We start from the raw sequence: 18,572 nt of genomic DNA, 5'->3' as shown, positions 1-18,572 counted from the left end.
AGAAACAGAGCACACGTTTGTACATGTATGTTGTTATGGGTATGCATATACTGTATGTCTCTTGGGCAAAGAGTCTCCTATTTATTATTAAATGGTGTAGTTCTCTCACAAAACTATAATTTTTCCATTCATTTTTAAGTCATGGATTGATGAGCATTTTAGAGCATGGAATCATAAAGTTATTTGTAACCCAAATTTAAGACTAATAGTCTTCATTGCAGAGATATTGGAAGCCTGGAGGCTATGTCTCACAGCCATCTATGGTTTTCTTCTTTACAATGTAAAGAGCCATCATTCCCTCATGGTCAACTTAAGTTGTGCAAAGTTTGAGTTTTTGTTGTCTGCTGTGTCTAATCACAGCACATTCATAATGCAGCTACCATGTAAACAAAAAGCGTATTTTTACCTTATGTTTGTTTGCTTAAAGTGTTTACCAATGGAATCTGAAATCCAAACTTTCTGAATGAAAAACAGAGCCACAACAATTGGAATTTCAGGATATGAGAAATCTTGAGCAAATGGCTTCCTAATAATTACAAAATTGTTAAGTACAATTATTTCCAAGTGTGCAAAGATAAGAAAAAGCAACGAGTTCTCATAATAGGAAACAAAATCCCATAACAATAAAGCCAAAGGCTTAATTTGAGACTCAGCCTAGGACTTCAAAACAACAAAACTCAAAGCTTGCAGGGCCTTACGTGCAGCAGCTAGAGAAAGGCAAGGTCATCATTGCCTGGGTATGTTATGTTTCCATAAGCATTCTCATTACTCAATCTTGAGATTGTTTTCATAGACAGAGTATACACAGAAAGCACAAAACACAAAGGGCTTACACAAACACATTAACCACTACAGAAAGCTTAAAGGAAATGAGACACAAATCACCAAAAAAACCAAAACAAAGAAGGACGTACAAAAAAAAACTGTATCAAATTTATGACATGCGGAGCACAGGGAGCCCCAGTGGCTGGCAAATACCTTCAGCACGGTCATGGCCATTTTCATCAGGGATGCGTTCAATCAGAGTCTCAATGGACTCATCCCAAATGGGCCTTGTGTCAAAGATGTCCTCAGGAACTGAGTGCTCAGTCTCAACAGGTGGCAGGTTTTCAATAACTGAAACTTCCAGGGCACTACTGCTTTCATCATCTGAAGCTAATTCCTGCTCCCTCTCCGACTGTGTCAGTCTATCCACTAGCTTAGAGGCCTCATCACTAATTTCCTCAAAGAATTCAATGGAGTTTCTGTAAAGGTCAAAGAAATGCTCCTTCCTGTCTTTTGTGGGGCTTGTGACCCCCTTGGCAGAAGATGTGGTGCTTCTGCTCTTAACTGGCAGTCGGGATGCAAACATCTTTGGCCTTGTGGCCCCTTCCTCTGATTCTGACTCAGACTCCTCTGCCCTCTCTCTGCTCTCTGCCTCTGTCTCAATGTAACTTCTGGCTTTCCCTGGGCATTTGGCCTTGGAGTCCGAAGGACTAGCATCAGATTCGGATTTGCTTCTATGGTCTGCAGCTCTGCCTGTCACATCCTGTCCCTGAGGTGCCTCTGCCTTATGGAGAGATGAGTCTAGAAATGAGGGCTGCTCTTCGACTCTTTGGGTGGGTGCTTTGATGGGGATTTTTGACTTTGGTTTTGCATCCTCTTCCTTACTTTCTTCATCCAGACTGGATGGAAAATCTTCAGAAAATGCACACTCATCCTCTACGGATGGATGGGCTACAGATGAAGTGGGGATAGTCCTTACAAGGATTTTGGATTCACTGTCGATAGAAGGCACATTCTCCATGGGTGCAGTGGGGATTTCAATCACTGACTTCTCTTCCTCGGGAGAAGAATCAGGAGACTCCTCATCCCGCTCTGAATATACAGACCTGGTGACTGTGGAAAAGTCTAACTGAACTGGGACAACTGGTTCAGGGGCATCAGGGCAAGATACCTGCTTCCTCCTGGATGGAGGTATACAAGCCATTTGCATAGGGAGGTCCTCAACCCCTGGAGCAGCAGCCTCCTGTGCGGACATTTCAGGGGCAGCCGAAATCTCCATTTGGGCATCAAGGTGAGCGTCTGAAGTGAGCATTTCCTCTGCGTCCTCACTTAGGTCATCTGGAAGTAACTCTGCTTCATCACCTACCATTTCTTTTGATTCTGAAAGTGTGAGTGACTCAGCCGTTGTCTCCAGCTGTGGCTCTGCCCCTGTGGTCCCTTCTTTCATGTCCTCAGAGAAAGTCTCTTCCCTAGATTCTTGACCAACTTGGAAAAAGTGGAAGCTTTCATCTGCATAGGACCTTTTGGTCATATCAATCGCACCACTTCGCGTCATCTCGAACAGTTTTCCTTCCTGGAAGAGAAATGGATTTTGCTCACTAGTTGGGGTGCCCTCTTCTGTTGGGGTCCTAGCAGGAGTGGTGTCCGGGGTAGTGCCTTGTGATTGTCTGTCTACCATCAAGCCAAATATCTTCTGTTCTTCCTCTTTCACTCGAGCCTCAAAGGCTTCATCATCTTCACGAATTTCACTCCAGGAATCTGAATCCACATCTGTTTTTGTGATGATGACTTTGTTTATTTGTTCCCCAATGACGGCTGGTGTGTTTGCTATAGTAGGCTGGGGAGAGGAGGAGGAGCTCTCTGATTGCATTTCCCACACTGCACTTTCTGGTTTGGATTCTGTTTGAAGGTGCTCACTCTCAGAATTGGATTCTTTGCTTGAAACAGTTCTACTACAGGAGCTTGTCACTACCGCCTCTGCTACGGAGGATGTAATGGTAACAGAATGCACTTCAGAAGACTGGAAACTTGAGACATGACTGGCATCTATTTGGGTTTTGCTTTCTTCACTAGAGAAAAATGGTTGAGAAGGAACGTTTTCATAAGGGCTTGTGATATGAGGCTCAGAGATTTCATCAGTTTCCACTAGGTCTGATTCTGGAATGTCCATGGACAACCTATCTGTTTGAGTTGGAATATATGAGTCTTGAGTGGCACAGTCCTTCCGTAAGCTCTCCAAAGTTGGATCACTGTTGGTTTCCTCCATTTCTGTAGTGGGAGATACAGAAGACATTCTGTCATCTAATTCCTTTTCTTCAAATACTGGACAATGTGGGAAAGAGGACAAAGAAGGGCTTCCACTGAGGCAATCTACTTGTGGGGATTCCACTCCAGAAACACCCTGCTCTTCTCCTTCTGTGTCACTTTCACGCACATCTTGCAAAGCTGATGATTCCTTATAGCTGATGAGCTGCTCATCGACATCATCACCAGCAGACTTCTGAAGACCTGAAGTGGTAGGAGTGGCCAGGCTGCTAGGACCCATAGCCTCACACCCATGGCCATCACAGAATTTCTGTTGAGTAGTGTCTTTGTTCAGATCATGGTAAGACCTATCTGCTTCTGCAGGGGAAAGAGGGTGACCGTCTTCCACAGAATAGGACTCCCGGGCTTCTCCTTCTGCTGAATTACCTGGCTCTTCCTGAGTATCTTCACTCATCTTGAAAGTATACTGTTTAGAAACGATGGGCTGAAAGAGTGCTTCTTCGGGGCTAGAACTGGAGTCTATGCTGGATGGAAGTGGGGAAGGAGGCTGCACTCGGATAACTGGTTCTGGTAAAAGGCCCGAGTCAGCACCTTTCTTTAGCTGAGTCAATTCGGGTTCACTTTCTGAGGAGGAAGAAGCCTTTCGGCTCTCAGAAGTCACCACCACAGGGACATCGCTTTCACCCTCCACACTCTCCACCTGCTCCGGTTCACCCACACCCACTGTGTAGTCAGCGTCTGGCTCAGAGGATGAAGAAGACTCCTCCTGCTTGGGCTCTTTCTTATAGTCCCTTTTCTGCTTTGCTTCTTGTTCAAGTTCATCAAACGTTTTAATTTTAGTTACCATTTTGAACATTTCCTCTTCTGGTGTGAACCTCTTTTTCTCCCCATTTTCAGAGTCATCCTCCTCGGAGCATTCATGAATCACAGCTGGTTTGGGGGTACATGCATCTGTAGCTTTGGGTGTGACCTCATAGCTGACTTCTTCAGAACTGGGGGTATCGGGGGACAGGGGGCTCTTCCCTGAACTCTCCATCAATGACGTCTGCTCCAGGCTATCATCCTCAGCGCTGCCATCGGGATCTCGGAGGAGCCGGGACCGCATGGAGGCCACTTCCGTAATGAGTTCTGTTTTGGTGACAGCAGTAGGAAGAGGGAAGTGACTTGGGAGAATCCCTGCCTTCATCTTTGGTTCAACAGGGCTGCTTTCGAGAGAGTCCCGGCAAGGAGACTCTTTCAGGGGACTTGGCTCCAGGGAGTCGGGAGTTTTGTGTGAGGAGTTATCCTCCAGCACAGGGCTGGCTTCCAGAGAGTCTTTGTGGCTCACTGCTAATGACTCATCAGCCATGGGGCTGAGGACTTCACTATCTCGGCTAGGGAGTGCAAGCTCTAACCCTTGGGGACTTCTAACGGTTCCTGGGGGCCTGGATTCAGTGTCGGGGTCTGGCTTTACAGAAGCAGCAGATGGGCCTGGGGACTTTGCCTCATCTGAGGTGGCCGTGGATTCCTGAGTTTTACTGTCAGCCTGTGTCCTGTGAGCTGAACCTCTGTCAGAGGACACTTCCTCAGCCTGTGTCCTAGGGGGTTCTTCTGCTAGTGGCACACTGGGGCTGACAGAGATGTCCTCTATTTGCTTGGGGCATATGTCTCTGGGAGGGTCTGGGGTGGCCTCAACAGAGGGCTCTGAGCCCTCAGGGACTGTAGCACCTTGAGCGTCAGAACCATTGATGGTGTCTTTGGTTGTGGGATATTCTTTTTCTGAATGAATTTCTGGTGGTGTTTCTAACTTGGTGGTTTCCTTTACTTCCCCAATTTGGTCCTCACTTTTCTTTGGTGAGAAAGAAAGGCTTTCCTGGCTGGTCTCAGGGGTCTCTGCCAGACCCTCATGCTTGTAGCTTTCTTCTGAGCTGATCTGTGGGGTCCCCTCCATCAGGCTTCCACATGGCGAACCTGCCATCCCCTCCTGTTTCAGGCTCTCAGAACTGCCGGCCAGAGCATCGCTCTGTAGAGGAAGTGTGGGGAGGAACTCATCCTTCATGTAATCCAGAGGGAAGGCTGTGTTGAAAGGGCTGGTGAGGACTTGGTCTAGGTGAACTTGTGCCTTCTCAGTTTCTTCGCTCAGGCAGAACTGCTGGTATTTGTCATTGTCTTCCAACTCTTGCTTAATGACATCAGAAAAGTCCGTGGAGGTTTTCCTGTCCGGGCTGATCTGCAGGTCCAAGTCTCCCTGTTCGTCAGTCACCTTTTCCTTGGGGATCTCACTCTCTCCATGGCTTTCTTCCTCATGTACTGGCCGAGCAGGCTCTGGGGTTTTGTGACTGGGGGTCTTCTCCTTTTCTCCAACTGTCTCTTCTCTCCGAAGTCCTATGGAGGAGGCTCGGACACTTCTTCTGGATTCTGAAAGCCCTGTCACTATGAATCTCTGGCCTCGTTTGATGGTCTGACTCTCCGTTCTCTGCACTTCTCTCTGGCTCGCTATCTGCCCCTTTTCTTTTTCTACCCGAGCTTTACCTTTTTCTTGTGTCTGCTTTTGTTTTACTGCTTTGTGCTCAAAGAGTCCAGTTTTATGTTTTGATGGGTCCTGACCTGATTGGAAAGCTTTCATCAACTCCCGGACAGACATAGTTTCCTCAATTCTCTCTGTTTTGGAAGTAGGGGACACAGGTGGTTGCTTCTCTGTTCTCCCAGAGGGTGACACAGGCAGGTGCTTGTCATTTTTTCCAGAGGGTGGATGCTTCTCTGTTCTTCCAGACGGTGAAACAGGTGAGCGCTTTTCTGTCCTCCCAGGTGACACTAGAGGATGTTTCTCAGTTTTCCCAGAGGGTGACACAGGTGGCCGTTTGTCAGTTTTGCCCGAAGGCGAGACAGGCAGGTGTCTTTCTGACTTCGTAGAGGACACAGGGGAGTGTCTTTCAGCTTTGGTTGAGGGTGACAGGGGTGAATGTCGCTCAGGTTTACCTGCTGCCAACACAGGTGAATGTCTTTCGGCTTTCGCTGAGGGGGACACAGGTGAGTGTCTCTCTTTACTTGACGGTGACACTGGAGCATGCCTTTCTGGCTTTGCAGAGGACAGGGATGAGTGTCTCTCTGTTTTGGGGGATGGTGACACTGCGGTGTGCCTGTCCGACTTCAGGGAAGGTGACACCACTGGATGCGTCCTGGGAGTGGCCTTTTTGGGCACCTCCTCTTTGCCTTTGACCCTGATGGGCAGCTTGCTTCGGCCTTTCTGCTCATCTTCCACTCGCTTCTGAAGGGCCTTCACTTTGTCCTTTATGGAGCCAATGGGCGTCTCTTCTATGAGAGGAGACGTGGCCTTTGCAGTGGGGAGGGGAGCAGGGGCCAGACCCGGGTCTTCTTCCAGGGACTCTTCAGAACTACCTTGTTTAAGTTCTGCTTTGGCCTCACTCCCTGGTAAGCCGTCCTCTTTCTGTTTCTGCTTTTCTTTTAGCTTTCTCCTCACTGGCTTCTTTATCCCCAGCCCTGGCCTGTGCTGCTTCTGGGCACCAAGCTTCCCCTCCTCGCCCGCAGCCTCACTGGCCTTCTCCTCATGAGGAGACACGCAGGCACCGAGGTCCTCAGCCAGGAAGTTCACAAGTCCAGTGGGGTCCTTCTCTGCTTTGACCCTGCTCCCTTTCTCTAATCTAACTTCCACACAGGGGTACTCAGAGACTTCTAAAGGTGCTTTCCGCTTTGCTTCCTCTATTTCCTCCTCACTCACAAGCACCCACTCCTCCTCTTCCATCTCCCTCTCCTCCTGAGGGCGCAGCGGGCCACCTTCCTCCCTGGAGCACGTTCCACTTCTCAGGATCTCGTTCACTTTCTCTAACTCCTCTTTAACTCTCTCCACGATCTCAAAGGGCTCGCCCGGCTCCTCCTCTGCAGCCTTCGCCAGCTCCTTCGCTTTCAGAGAGGCTGCCTGCTCAGACACAGCCGTGGTCAAGATGGCAGTCACCTTGATCAGGTCTTGTTTCATCTCAGAAACTTCAGAGAGCAAGTCCGGACTTGCCAGGACAGGAACTTCATTAACCAGGTGACTTTTCAGGACAGATGTTTCTGTAGATTCTGTCTCATCATCTTTGATATGAATGAAAAACATTGAAAGTAAAATGGAAATCAAAAAAGATATTGGCAAATGTAATCAGGACTGCAAGGACACAGCGTCTTTTCCTGCCGTGGTGGGAGGGGCAACAGAATGGGCTGGGGATGGTGGATCCACAAGGCCTCGGGGCACAAGAGCAAAGCAAGGCGAACAAAAAAACTGAAAAGGAAAATGAGCAGGAAATAACTTGCTTAATTTTTCTCACTTGTAGCACATCCACACATACAACAAAGCTATCACAAATAATCAAGACACACATGAAAAACCATCACAAATCACAACAGAGAAGTACGCAGTGAAATTACATACAATATCTCAAGATTGTTCAGATGTTACAGATCGATGGTGGAAAAAAACCAAAAAACTATGGGGAAAAAATAAGGAAAAAGCACTAGAGATCGCAGAAAGTTGATTTCCTCTGGGAGAAAGCCAGTAATAGCAAACTCAGAATAATGTTGAACAATGTACACGCATTTTTAAACACATAAATCTGGAATTGAGCACGTTTTGTTCTGCTGACATGCAATGATGCTGGAAAACGTATCTAAATCAACTGCAAACTGGCATTTCATCCAAGGGAAATCACACCTAACGATGGGACATACAATCTTGTGCTATGGACAGGCAAGGTCCTTTCCCTGGAGCAACCTCCTTGTTTGGACATGGAACAGATGGATCAAGGAGGGAAAGAGAGGAAAGGAAAGGAACACAACAGAAACAAAACTCGTGATCAAACACGTATGTGAACCTAGAGTTAAATGTGAGGCATGGCAATCCAAGTCTGAGACAGTCACACGGACACACGCACAGTTTATGTAAGCCAAGTTATTTCCATGCAAAGCAAAGGTGGAGTAAAACTGTTGGGAGAGGTAGCCTTGCGGAAAAGCGTGGGCAGGAGGGCGGTGAGAAATTAGAACGAATATGCAAAACATTACTGTGGTGAAGCGTGTTTACTTCCCTGTGCATCTCTGCAGTGTATTGGAGGCACAGGTTGTAGGAACCTGCAACCATATTTGGTCAGAGGAAAACTCAGCCAGACCTTTAAGATTTACTCAAAAAATGTGTAGGAAAGAATGCCTTTACAGAGGCTTCTTTGGAGATTATTTATTATAAACATAAACATTAATGATCCTCTTGAAAATAAAGCCAAACATGAGTCTGGATTTGAAATGTATAAAATATTCACAACGTCTAGGAGCGATTCGGGAAAGCCCCTGGCATTGTAGCAACATTTTTTGCTTTTTTTTTTTCAAAAACTGAGTCAGGAATACAAATAAATTTTTATTTCCTATTAGCCCACATGATAGGAACAAGCAAGGGGCCACTTAAGAAGCCAGTCCTAAAGATGAAGAAAAAAAGATAAAATCATTTTTAAAAAGAGGAACCAAGAAAGGCTATGATACGTCATTAAAAGAGCTTTCTCTCAACAAAACTTGAATTTGCTTATTATAATACTATGCATTTATGAAATATATTAAAATAATTTAGAATTAATATTAATATAGATTTGTTCAGGTATATAAGCCAGTGAACATTTGCTCAGCCTCTCATAGACCTTAGTTCTGAATAATGATTTCCCATGAGGGTAAGCTTCAGTTAAAATCATTCCAATAATGTAGCAGATGATCACACTGTATTGAGATTTTTTTTTAAAGCCTACAGATCATTATACAGGGCCAAACAGCCATATTAAACATGGCCCTGAATTTTCTTCTTTTGGGAATATCAGCCCAAAATACTGTACATCCCATAACACTAAAAATTAAAATTTCTTCTTCTAAACCCCTTGGGGCATAAGAGGCAGAAAGTTTTTAAAGTTCAACCTGAGTTTCTGTACAAGAATCCAGAGACAATAGAAATAGGCCAATGAACGTTAATCAAATATTACAAACCTGAAAATAATTCTAAGATAGGTCTTTCAAGATAGGTCTGTAAAAACCAATTCTCTCTGTTTTTCATCAGGTTTGAGATTTTTGCCTCATTATTTAAAATCAGTAACTTCATCCAGGAGGATTTAAATTTTGCATTTCTTGGCTCCTAGGTTTTTTTCTCTTTTCAGAACGTTCTCACAGAAGGCTATTAGATTTCAGCCCAAAGACTTTGGTTATGCTTCACCGCAGTAAGAAAGAAGTGCAAGGGACAGGTGAGGGGAGTCAGCTTTGGCTAAGAACTGTCAAAGACAGTATCACTTTTGCAGGCAAATCCTTCAAAAAGAAAAAGAAAAAAAAGAGATCTCTACAGATGTCACTATTGCTTTATATAAAAAGTGATACTGTCAAGTAAGTGCTTAAAAAATAATGAGATGACAATGTTATGCTAACAGTTGGACAAAACGGTAGGGCGGCTTTCTAAACAAGCGCAACGGCAATACCAGGGTTAACAGGGATGTCAAAAGAAAGTGAATGCTTAGATGAATAATCATTGCGTTTTACAGCTAATTAGCTCACAAATTAAGTATACTTGTAATTTAACTGGCCAAGCTGCTTTTATAAATATATATTAATGATTAATAAGGACAATATAAAAATATTATGATGGTTAATAGTGGCAACTAGCTTGCATCTTAAGTCATGCTTCTTTTCTTATAGCCAGCTTTCAAACAAACTCAATTTCATTTAAAATCTTACTTTTTTCTGATGTCATATCGATCTGAAAGAAAACATACATAAATCCAATGGTTACAAATAGTGTCTAAGCTCATGGACCCAGCTGTGCACAACAAGTTCCTATTCATAATAACACACACGGGGCGGTACCGCTCACTAGAGAAAGGTCACAGTAATTAGCTACAGTTCTTCCCCACCCTGGGAGTCTCAGCGATTCTCATCCTGACTTTGGGGGGAAAAAAATCTCTTTTCTAGATATCACAAGTGGAAAATTCTTTTTAATATGTTATTGCTGGGGGATAGGATACAGTTTGTATTTGACCTGAGAAACACATAATTATTAGGGAAAAAGTCAGAAAAAGGGTGAAGTCAGTATTAATGAGTGTCAATGTATCAGAGAAGAGAATAACAAACAACATGCAGGGGAATGCATTCTACAAAATTAATTTCATTACCATTAATAACAAACCAGCACCCCGAATCCTAAAGAGGATATTGGTTAGCATCTATTGCCCTGAACAGTTCTGCTATTCAGCAGTGAAGCGCTGAAGAGAAAACTCATTTGTGAATGTATTACAAGCCTTTCCAGAAGGTGGCAGAGGCCTCATTGTTGAACAGCTGTGCTGAGGGGCAGCACAGCACAGGAGGGGACTGTGCACGTGTAACTGCCGCGCCAGGAGAGGCGACACCAGCCTCAATATCAGCAGTGCAGTGTGCAACTACACACAGCCGCACAGGGTGCCTCTCATCACCCCTCCTCCTGTTCCACGGCTGCACGGCAGACAGAAATGAGAGCGTTTTACAGAGGGGTCTCCCAACTCGGGCCTTTTAAATTGTGGGTACGAGATCTTATTATCATTTTGTTTTTAAATATGTCAAAATAATATTATAGAAACCAGTAAGTTCAAAATATATACATGTGTTTCAAATTCTCAGTAGTTTTTGAAATAAAAGGAAACAGATGCATAAGCAAATATGGTATGTTTCCTACTGGGTCATTTCATTTCTGTTGTAATATTTAGACACTTGTAGAACTTTTTAAGGAAGAAGATCACATTTCTGTTTCAAATACTGAAACAATTCAGATGGCTACTGACTCAAGGAAACCTCTCTAAAACCTGTGTTCTCGACTGTGGGAAGCCACATGCACCTGTATGGTGGGTGACAGATCTGTGCTGATGCAGCCCGTGGGCCTCTTCCTAGGACCACAGCTTACAGGAAATGCTCAGGATGGCTGCAGTGTCCCATTATCATTATCCTAATCTATGGGATGCACAGTATGCTCCTAAAAACCTTTTGTCTCGGTGATTCTCAAACTGTTTGAGCTTAGCACCACTTTATTTACCTAAAACTTACTGGAAAGCCCAAGGAATATTTGTTTATGTGTGATATGGGTAAAGTGTGTATCCATATTACAAATTAAAGCTGAGCAATGCTAGCACTCAAGGCTTCATAAGCACACACTGCACTGATGATCAGCAATGTCGGCACAGATTACAAACCCTCTAGCAAAGTCCTCTGGAGCTTGACAGAATAGGAGAGCAAAAAAGGCAATGTCTAAGTATTATAAAACTTCAGGTGTCCTTAGCCTGACCTTTGAAAACAGCTAGTTTAGCCTTTAACAAGTGGCAGAAGATGTGTATTGTGACATAAAGGGCTAAAATTTGTGGAGAAACTTTCCTATTCTCTGAGATGATTTTACAAGATGAGAAAACAGAGCCTCAAAGCACTAAGTACAGTTCCACTCCTTGAAGTACTCAGAACAACAGTCTGCCCCCTAAGAACAGACTTACTATGTTCTCTTATGAGTAGTTACACCAACAACACAGCCACAAACAAGTGACACTGTCACAGAATTACCTCTTCTTCTTGCTCTTGATCTGACTCTGATTCCTGGATGCCCCAAGATGCCATGCAAGATGGGGAAAAAAAGAGAGATGGAAGAATAGAGAGTATTTAGAAGAAAAGAGCAAAAATACCCCGTGACAAACATTAGCTGTCACACAATCAGCATGTTCTTATTTTTTTTCTTACTAACAGTTTACAGAAGGCAGGCAGAAAGATTAAAGAACACTGAGTAAAGTCTACAGATTCAAGGGACAGAAAGAAGCAACATTATAAATATATTAATTTCATATACTATGTCACCAGCAGCCTCAAAGTTTGACATTGAATGGATCCAGTTGCATTTGTCTACAGAAATATTGATGTGATATCCCAGTCATTATGGACATTAGTTGACAAGATTGAAAGCTACAAGGAAACATGTGGAAAAAACATTTTCAATATATTGGCAATATGTAAGGGTTTCATTATAATAAAGAGCTACTAAATTCTAAAGTATCTTAAATTGGCATGTTTGACATTTTCTTCTTTTGGTTTTAATGACTAAATAGAAAGCTGTCCTGACCATCACAGCACTGTGTCTGGTATGTCTGGATTTAGAAAGCAAATGTAAAATAAAGTAAATGCTTTCGTTTATAGCCAACTGCCGCCAGTCAAAACACATTCATCTTTGCATCAGATACAATGATCTACAGATACTGTTCTTCTGTCTGCTGCTCTGCCTGGGGAATCACCAGAAATCAGTCTACAGAGCTCAGGGCGCATTTGCTAGTGCTGGAGTCCAGTTCGACCATGCCCATTTGGACTGATTTAGCTATTGCTGTATTGAATTTCTGAAATAGCATATGTGGACATTTCATTTCCCTTTTAACCATTTAATAGGTACTGGCAGTGTCTTACACGATGCTATGCACTGTATTCTATATAGGAATAATTAAGCACAATACAAAATTTGACAAGCATGGTGGGGTACAAATGGTCTATAAAATTCTTTGTTTTGTGGAATGATTTATCATCCTACTTCTTATTATGCATCTTTTTTTTCCCCTTTATTTATCCTCTGGGTTTCCCATATAACCTACTTCTCCAGATACTGGCAAACACACTCATCTCCTTTCCCATTATGCAGGATACACACCAGTAACCTCTGGAGCCACCAACCGAGTGCTCTCTGTGGCTTCCAGTAAAAAAAGACATCGGTCAGAGGAAAAAATATTAAAATAATAAGAAGGAAGTTAATAATTCAGTGGTCTTCTTTGATGTTATCAGTATACATGAGGAACTATGTAAGTGGAGAAAAGTTTGAAAAGAAGTAATGTTTATAGATAGGTCAGGAATTAATACATTTTTTTCTTTCAACAATGTTTCAAATCCATTATTTATAAAAATGAGAATTTTAGCTGAGCATGGTAGCACATGCCTGTAATCCCAGCACTTGGGAGGCCGAGGCAGGAGAATCACTGCAAGTTTGAGACCAGCTTGGGCTACAAAGTGAGCTCAAGACCAGCCTGACCTGCATAGTGAGACCCTGACTCAAAAAGATAAAAATACTGATTATGTTTTATAAAATTGAAAAATTAATTTAATATTCCTAAAACAGGGTAGCTTATAAGGTAAACAAAAATTAGCAAAAAAATAAAATATCATGAGTTTGCTCTATATTTAATAGGACATGATCCTCCAGTGGACTGGTGGTGACCTGAAGCTAGTGGACCCTAAAATCTTGGGAGGGCCAAAAGCACTAGAATGGTCTCAGGATAGCGTGTCAAAATATTAATGAAAACAAAGCCAATTATTGTACTTTTAAAATTAATCCAAAGTATTCAAATCTAAACTGATTTTTCTCTATGTCCTGAATGTATATTAACAGAGTTTTTTTTCATTAAGTACCTTTAATGCACAATAAAGTGGAATTACTTTTCTCTTGACTTGATTGGAAAACTGTAAATTTAACAAGGTACCAAAAATTCTTGTTATACACGCCTGCATTCAGTGTGTCTTTGTTTACACTTACTTCAAATGCTTTAAAAATGTTTCTATATTGCCTACTTTCACAATTCCACAGCAGATTCTACAATACCTTTGTGTAAATTGGCAGGGTGATGTTTAAATTGCAAATAGCCTGATGCACCAGGCCTCTTGTGGATTTTGGCTCCTTCATAAACGACAGCCGACCGCAAGGTTCCTGAGTTGTATCGCGGACCTTGAACAAGAGAGACATTCACGCTTCACTCATGTTTGACATGCACTAGTTAGTTGATCAGATGATCTTTAAAGTGGGAAAATGAAATTTATCTGTCAATACTTAGTAACATTCAAAGGCCTTTCTTTTTCTCTTTTCCTATTATAATTTAGGATGACTTTTTAAAAAATCATTCTGCTATTGAACTATGACTGATGAAATGGTATCGATTTAGGCACATGATGTGAAATGATCACTACAGTCAAGCTAATTAACACACTCACCACCTCACATAACTGCATGCCCACTTTTCTAAGACATCTTTTAGTAAATTTCAAATATACATTATTTTTATCTATAGTATCTGTATCGCACATTACATTTCTAGAACTGATTCCACTTTTAAAAAACTATAAAATGTATATATAACACAAAATCTATCATTTTAAATATTTTAAGTGTATAATTTAGTAGTAGGAAGCACATTCATAAAATTGTGCAGTCATCACCATTACTCAGCACTGTTAATCGTCCCAAACTGAAACTGTCCCCCTTCACCGGTAACTCCGTGTCTCAGCCTCTGATAACTCCTGCTCTTTCTTTCCTCTCTGCATGCCTCTCTACATTCTACTATCTCACTTATGTGGAGTCACATATTTACTGTTTTATTTTATGTAGTATAATGTTTGCAGGTTTCATTCATATTACAAGTATCAGAATTTCATTTTGCTTTCTTATTTAGTAAAACATTAACATACAGTATCACTTTAACCATCTTTAGACACACAATTCAGTGGCGTTAAGTACATTCGCCATGATCCATCTTTATTCCAAAATTGTTCATCTTCTCATACTGAACTCCCTATGCAGTAAGTAATAACTCCTTGCCCTCTTTCTTCTGTCCCTGGAAGCCACTCTTCTATTTTCTCTTTGTGAATTTCACTGTCCTAGGTGTATCCTATAAATGAACCATACAGTATTTGTCCTTTTATGTTTGGCTTATTTCATTTAGTATACATTAGGGTTCATATCTAGATGTCCCCCCCAGCCTCCTCCTAGGCAGGTTTTTGGGAGGTGACCAGTCCATGGGGCTGTGACTGGTAATCAGAGGATTACCCACTCATAAGTCTGCAGCTACTTACTGTAGCTGGTGTGATGCTGGGAGGTAAAGCCGGGTAGGAGGAGGTGGTCACTGGGGCGTGGCCTGGAAGGGTCCACTGCTCTCCTTCCTTAATGTCTTTCCCTCTCCCTCCTTTCCCCATCCCCTTTCCAGCTGCTATGCACAAGCTATTCTCTACACTGCTGCTCTGCCATGATACCCTGCTTTGGAGCCAGCCGACTATGAACTGAACCCTCTGCACACTGTGAATCAAAATAAAGCTCTTCTTCTGGTAAGCTGTGAGTGCCAGAGATAAGACAGTAACAATGACACTGTATGTCTGTAAGAGTCATCTACATTATAGCACCTGTGAGAGTTTCATTCTTTTAAAAGGTCAGATAATATTTCACTGTAAATTTAAGTCACAACTTGCTTATCCATTCATCTGCTAGACATGTGGGTTGTTTCAACTCATTGGCTGTTGTGGACAAGCTAGAAGAACATGAAGTATCTGTTGCCAAGTCTCTGCTTTCAGTTCTTCAGAGTGTATACCTACAAGTAAGTTGCTGGGTTATACGCTAAGCCTGCATTTAGTGTTTTGAGGAAATATTATACGGTTTTCCACAGTGGCTGAATTCCTTTATATTTTTATCAGCCTTGCAAAAGTGTCCCAATTTATTTATTTTAATAATAGCTATTCTAATAGTTATGAAGTCATTTGTCAGTGTGGGCTTTACTTGCATTTTCCTAAGCAAGTACAGTCATTGGGTATTTGTATATCTTCTTTGGAGAAATGTCTATTTAAACCCTTTGTCCACTGTTGTACTGGGTTGTTTGTATGATGATTTTTGCATAAAAACAATGTCAAATACTAGCTTCATTTTGCAGCTGTCTGTGTTAAATGGATCCAGTAGCCCTCAGCAATTACCGCTTAATGTGGTGATTTATAGAAGTCTTTATCAATAATTAGGCAAAAAATGAGCCACAAGTATAGCACAATCAAGTATTTTTTAGAGCTCTCAAGAAAACAGGGGTTTACAGACCTGTGGTTGAAAAAAATCACGAGGGCTTAAAATAATAAAGGAATCACTGCTGATGAACAGTTGGGAATTCACAGCTTGAAGTAGGTCTGGGGAAAAAATGATGGATACTGGCCTTAACTTGTGAGGGCTGAATGTCTGGTCCTCTGAATTAGTGAAATAAATTGTGAAACACAGGATAGAAAGCAAGTAGCTAGAAAATAGCTGCATTAACACTCTTGTGGTCCTTTTTTGAATATGAATCTTAAAATAAAACTTGTATATGTAACTGCCATGTCCTTAACTTAGGTTAATACTACCAAACAGAGGCTCCAAATTCATGGTGCATTGATGCATATGTCTCCCATAATCTTTGATGAGTTTAGGAAAGTACATAATGTCTATAGATTTAACTGGGGGAAATCCTTACTCAAAGTGCTATTCTCATTTGAGAGATTTTATTACAAAAAATTGTGAGAAGTTTTGGGCCCCATACTTGTGCAATTCACATATTTTTAAAAATATAAACATAAATATTTAAAGTAATAATAGAATAATGCACTTCCTTTCCAATTAGTGGCCAGAGTTTCCAATGAATGAATTGAGCATAATCTGACCTTGTTTCCTCCTTGCTCACAGCCTATTACTAAAAATTAAGACTGACTCTAAACTTCAAAAATAAACATTTTTGAAATACAATTTTATAGATGTGGTTTAAATATCCTTAGAAATAACTGAAAAGCAAATATTCTCTACTACAAGAGGAAGTCAAATTCTTCCTGGATTGTCAATAAAAGCAGGACTAAGTTATAAGCATACATTACCTTAACAAAGAGAGGAAGTCTGTTTTCTTTAAAAGCAAAAAAACTGAAGATATGATGTTGGCCACTCTTAGTTAAGGGAACCAGATTGCCGAAACAATCAACATAGATGGGTTTTCCTTCTAATACCTGAATAAAACCAGAGAAAAACACTACAATAAAATAGCTGCAAACATAACATTACTTATGCAAACAGGAACTAGTAATACTAGTTGGAACGTTCCATTCTTAAAACATATGCACAATTATCTTTATGCTGCCAACTGCCGTTCTATTTTATCCATGGCAAAGCATGTACCCCCCCTTCTAAGTAATGCGGATCCTCGAATTCATGGTAGTATTTAATGCTCTCATTTCTAACCTTTAATCAGGTTACTCACAATGACAAATATATATTTAATTCCTAAATGTAAAATTTTGATATCACAGTAGGTCAGATTACTGGACTTCCGTATCTAAAAACCTATGCTGTTGGGAAATTCTAAAAGAAGAAAAAGTAAAATAATAACAATGAGGAGGGGGAGGAGGAAGAAGAGGAAGACGAGAAGGAGGAAAGGAAAATAAGAAAAAGTAATGTAGGAAAGTAATAGAGCTCTTCAGCATTTCTGTAAAAGTACATTCTAGAATGTTTTCCTTATAATTAAAAAATAAGAAGAACTAGAAAACCTAAAAAACTCTTCAACTGCTGTAGTCACAAATTTTAAGTGTACTAATAGCTCTGGGTTTTTTCCCCAAATAATCTTTCAAGAAATCCTATTACCTCCTCATATATAATAAGATTATCCCTACAGGACAAGTCCAAATTGGCTGAAAAAAGGCTAATTTTGGTTCTTGATTTATCAAATGATCACGATGTGCATGGGTCTTTTTTATGGCTCTTTTGTGACCTTCTAGTCGAAGTACACTCTAATGGTCATGGCGCAGTGACACAGCACATGCACACCCTCGGACAGTACCTCCACGTCCCTGCTCCTGGCCACCTCGGCGAAGTTCTCTTGCTGCTCCAGGGTTTTGTCCACCTTGTCGTCAGTCATGCAGAAACACCTCAGCCTGGCTTCGATGGGGTCGTGAGACTTGGCAAACACTACAAATTTGGCCATGTAAGGTACACAGATAATTTCTCTATACACTTGTGATGCAAAGGTGACAGATTCCTGAATCTGCCGGCAATCTATCAGCCAGAACCTATAAAAAAAACAAAGCCAGTTATCTAAAGGTTAAGGGATACCACTTGAAGGAAACCAGTTCTATCATTTGTAAGTAAAAATCAACATAACCATCAAGTTCTTCCTGGAAAGGAGAGGGATAATAAGAGGAAGAGGAAAGGAAAGATGAGGAAAGAGGGATGGGGAGAAGGGAGCCAGGGACGGCCACCGAGCACCATCTTTGTGCCTTTCCTCCTCAGACTGCGTGCTGGATTCACATGCACTGTCAGACCCCTCAGCACTTTCCGCCGTCAGTACTGGACCTTAGGACAGGACCTTGCTGAAGGACACCTGGTTTTCCTTGATTCTCCTCCCTTATTTTATTTCCTGAAGCTTTTTAACAAAATGTATTCTCCTCTTCTTCCTTCTTTTCCAAGGAACTCTCCAGTTACCAAGATTGGCCCCATCACCTCAACCATTTACAAACCCTGCAGAGTTTGCGCCTTCAGTGCCAGCACTTTGGGAGGCAGAATCACCAGTCTAGCCTAGCATGGGCAAAATAAAAAATACAAAGACCTGGGGCTGTAGCTCAGTGTGGCGGCCTCTGGTTCTTACCACATTCTTGTGAAGCAAACCACGCTGAGGCAGTGCTGAATAGGCACTGGCCTCTGGATTAACTTATGCGTCTTCCCCTGGCCTACTCGACTGCCTGATGAGCCAGAGGTT

The 18,572-nt window shown here is 41.9% G+C and overlaps 1 protein-coding gene across 50 annotated transcripts in view; it reads right to left on the bottom strand.

The window, feature by feature from the left end:
• The window catches only part of Ank2 (ankyrin 2), a 505,060-nt gene that overhangs the window by 19,735 nt on the left and 466,753 nt on the right, over positions 1–18,572 (bottom strand). For 33 of the 50 annotated variants that reach the window (XM_063260663.1, XM_063260668.1, XM_063260641.1 and 30 more), the window contains 6 exons: positions 17,658–17,886; positions 16,705–16,830; positions 13,661–13,783; positions 11,596–11,628; positions 9,757–9,778; positions 979–7,104 (listed from right to left, as the gene is read on the bottom strand). In XM_063260663.1, the coding sequence (XP_063116733.1) occupies positions 979–7,104; positions 9,757–9,778; positions 11,596–11,628; positions 13,661–13,783; positions 16,705–16,830; positions 17,658–17,886 (6,659 nt within the window). The remainder of the gene's footprint in view (positions 1–978; positions 7,105–9,756; positions 9,779–11,595; positions 11,629–13,660; positions 13,784–16,704; positions 16,831–17,657; positions 17,887–18,572) is intronic. The other 17 variants (XM_063260673.1, XM_063260674.1, XM_063260677.1 and 14 more) reach the window with 1 other exon arrangement.

The sequence above is a fragment of the Cavia porcellus genome, unplaced genomic scaffold, assembly GCF_034190915.1.
Source record: "Cavia porcellus strain 051 isolate PalLab524CR breed Dunkin Hartley unplaced genomic scaffold, mCavPor4.1 scaffold_14, whole genome shotgun sequence".
NCBI lineage: Eukaryota > Metazoa > Chordata > Mammalia > Rodentia > Caviidae > Cavia > Cavia porcellus.
The sequence above is the reverse complement of the archived record's forward strand: the minus strand, read 5'-3'. Positions and strand labels throughout refer to the sequence as shown.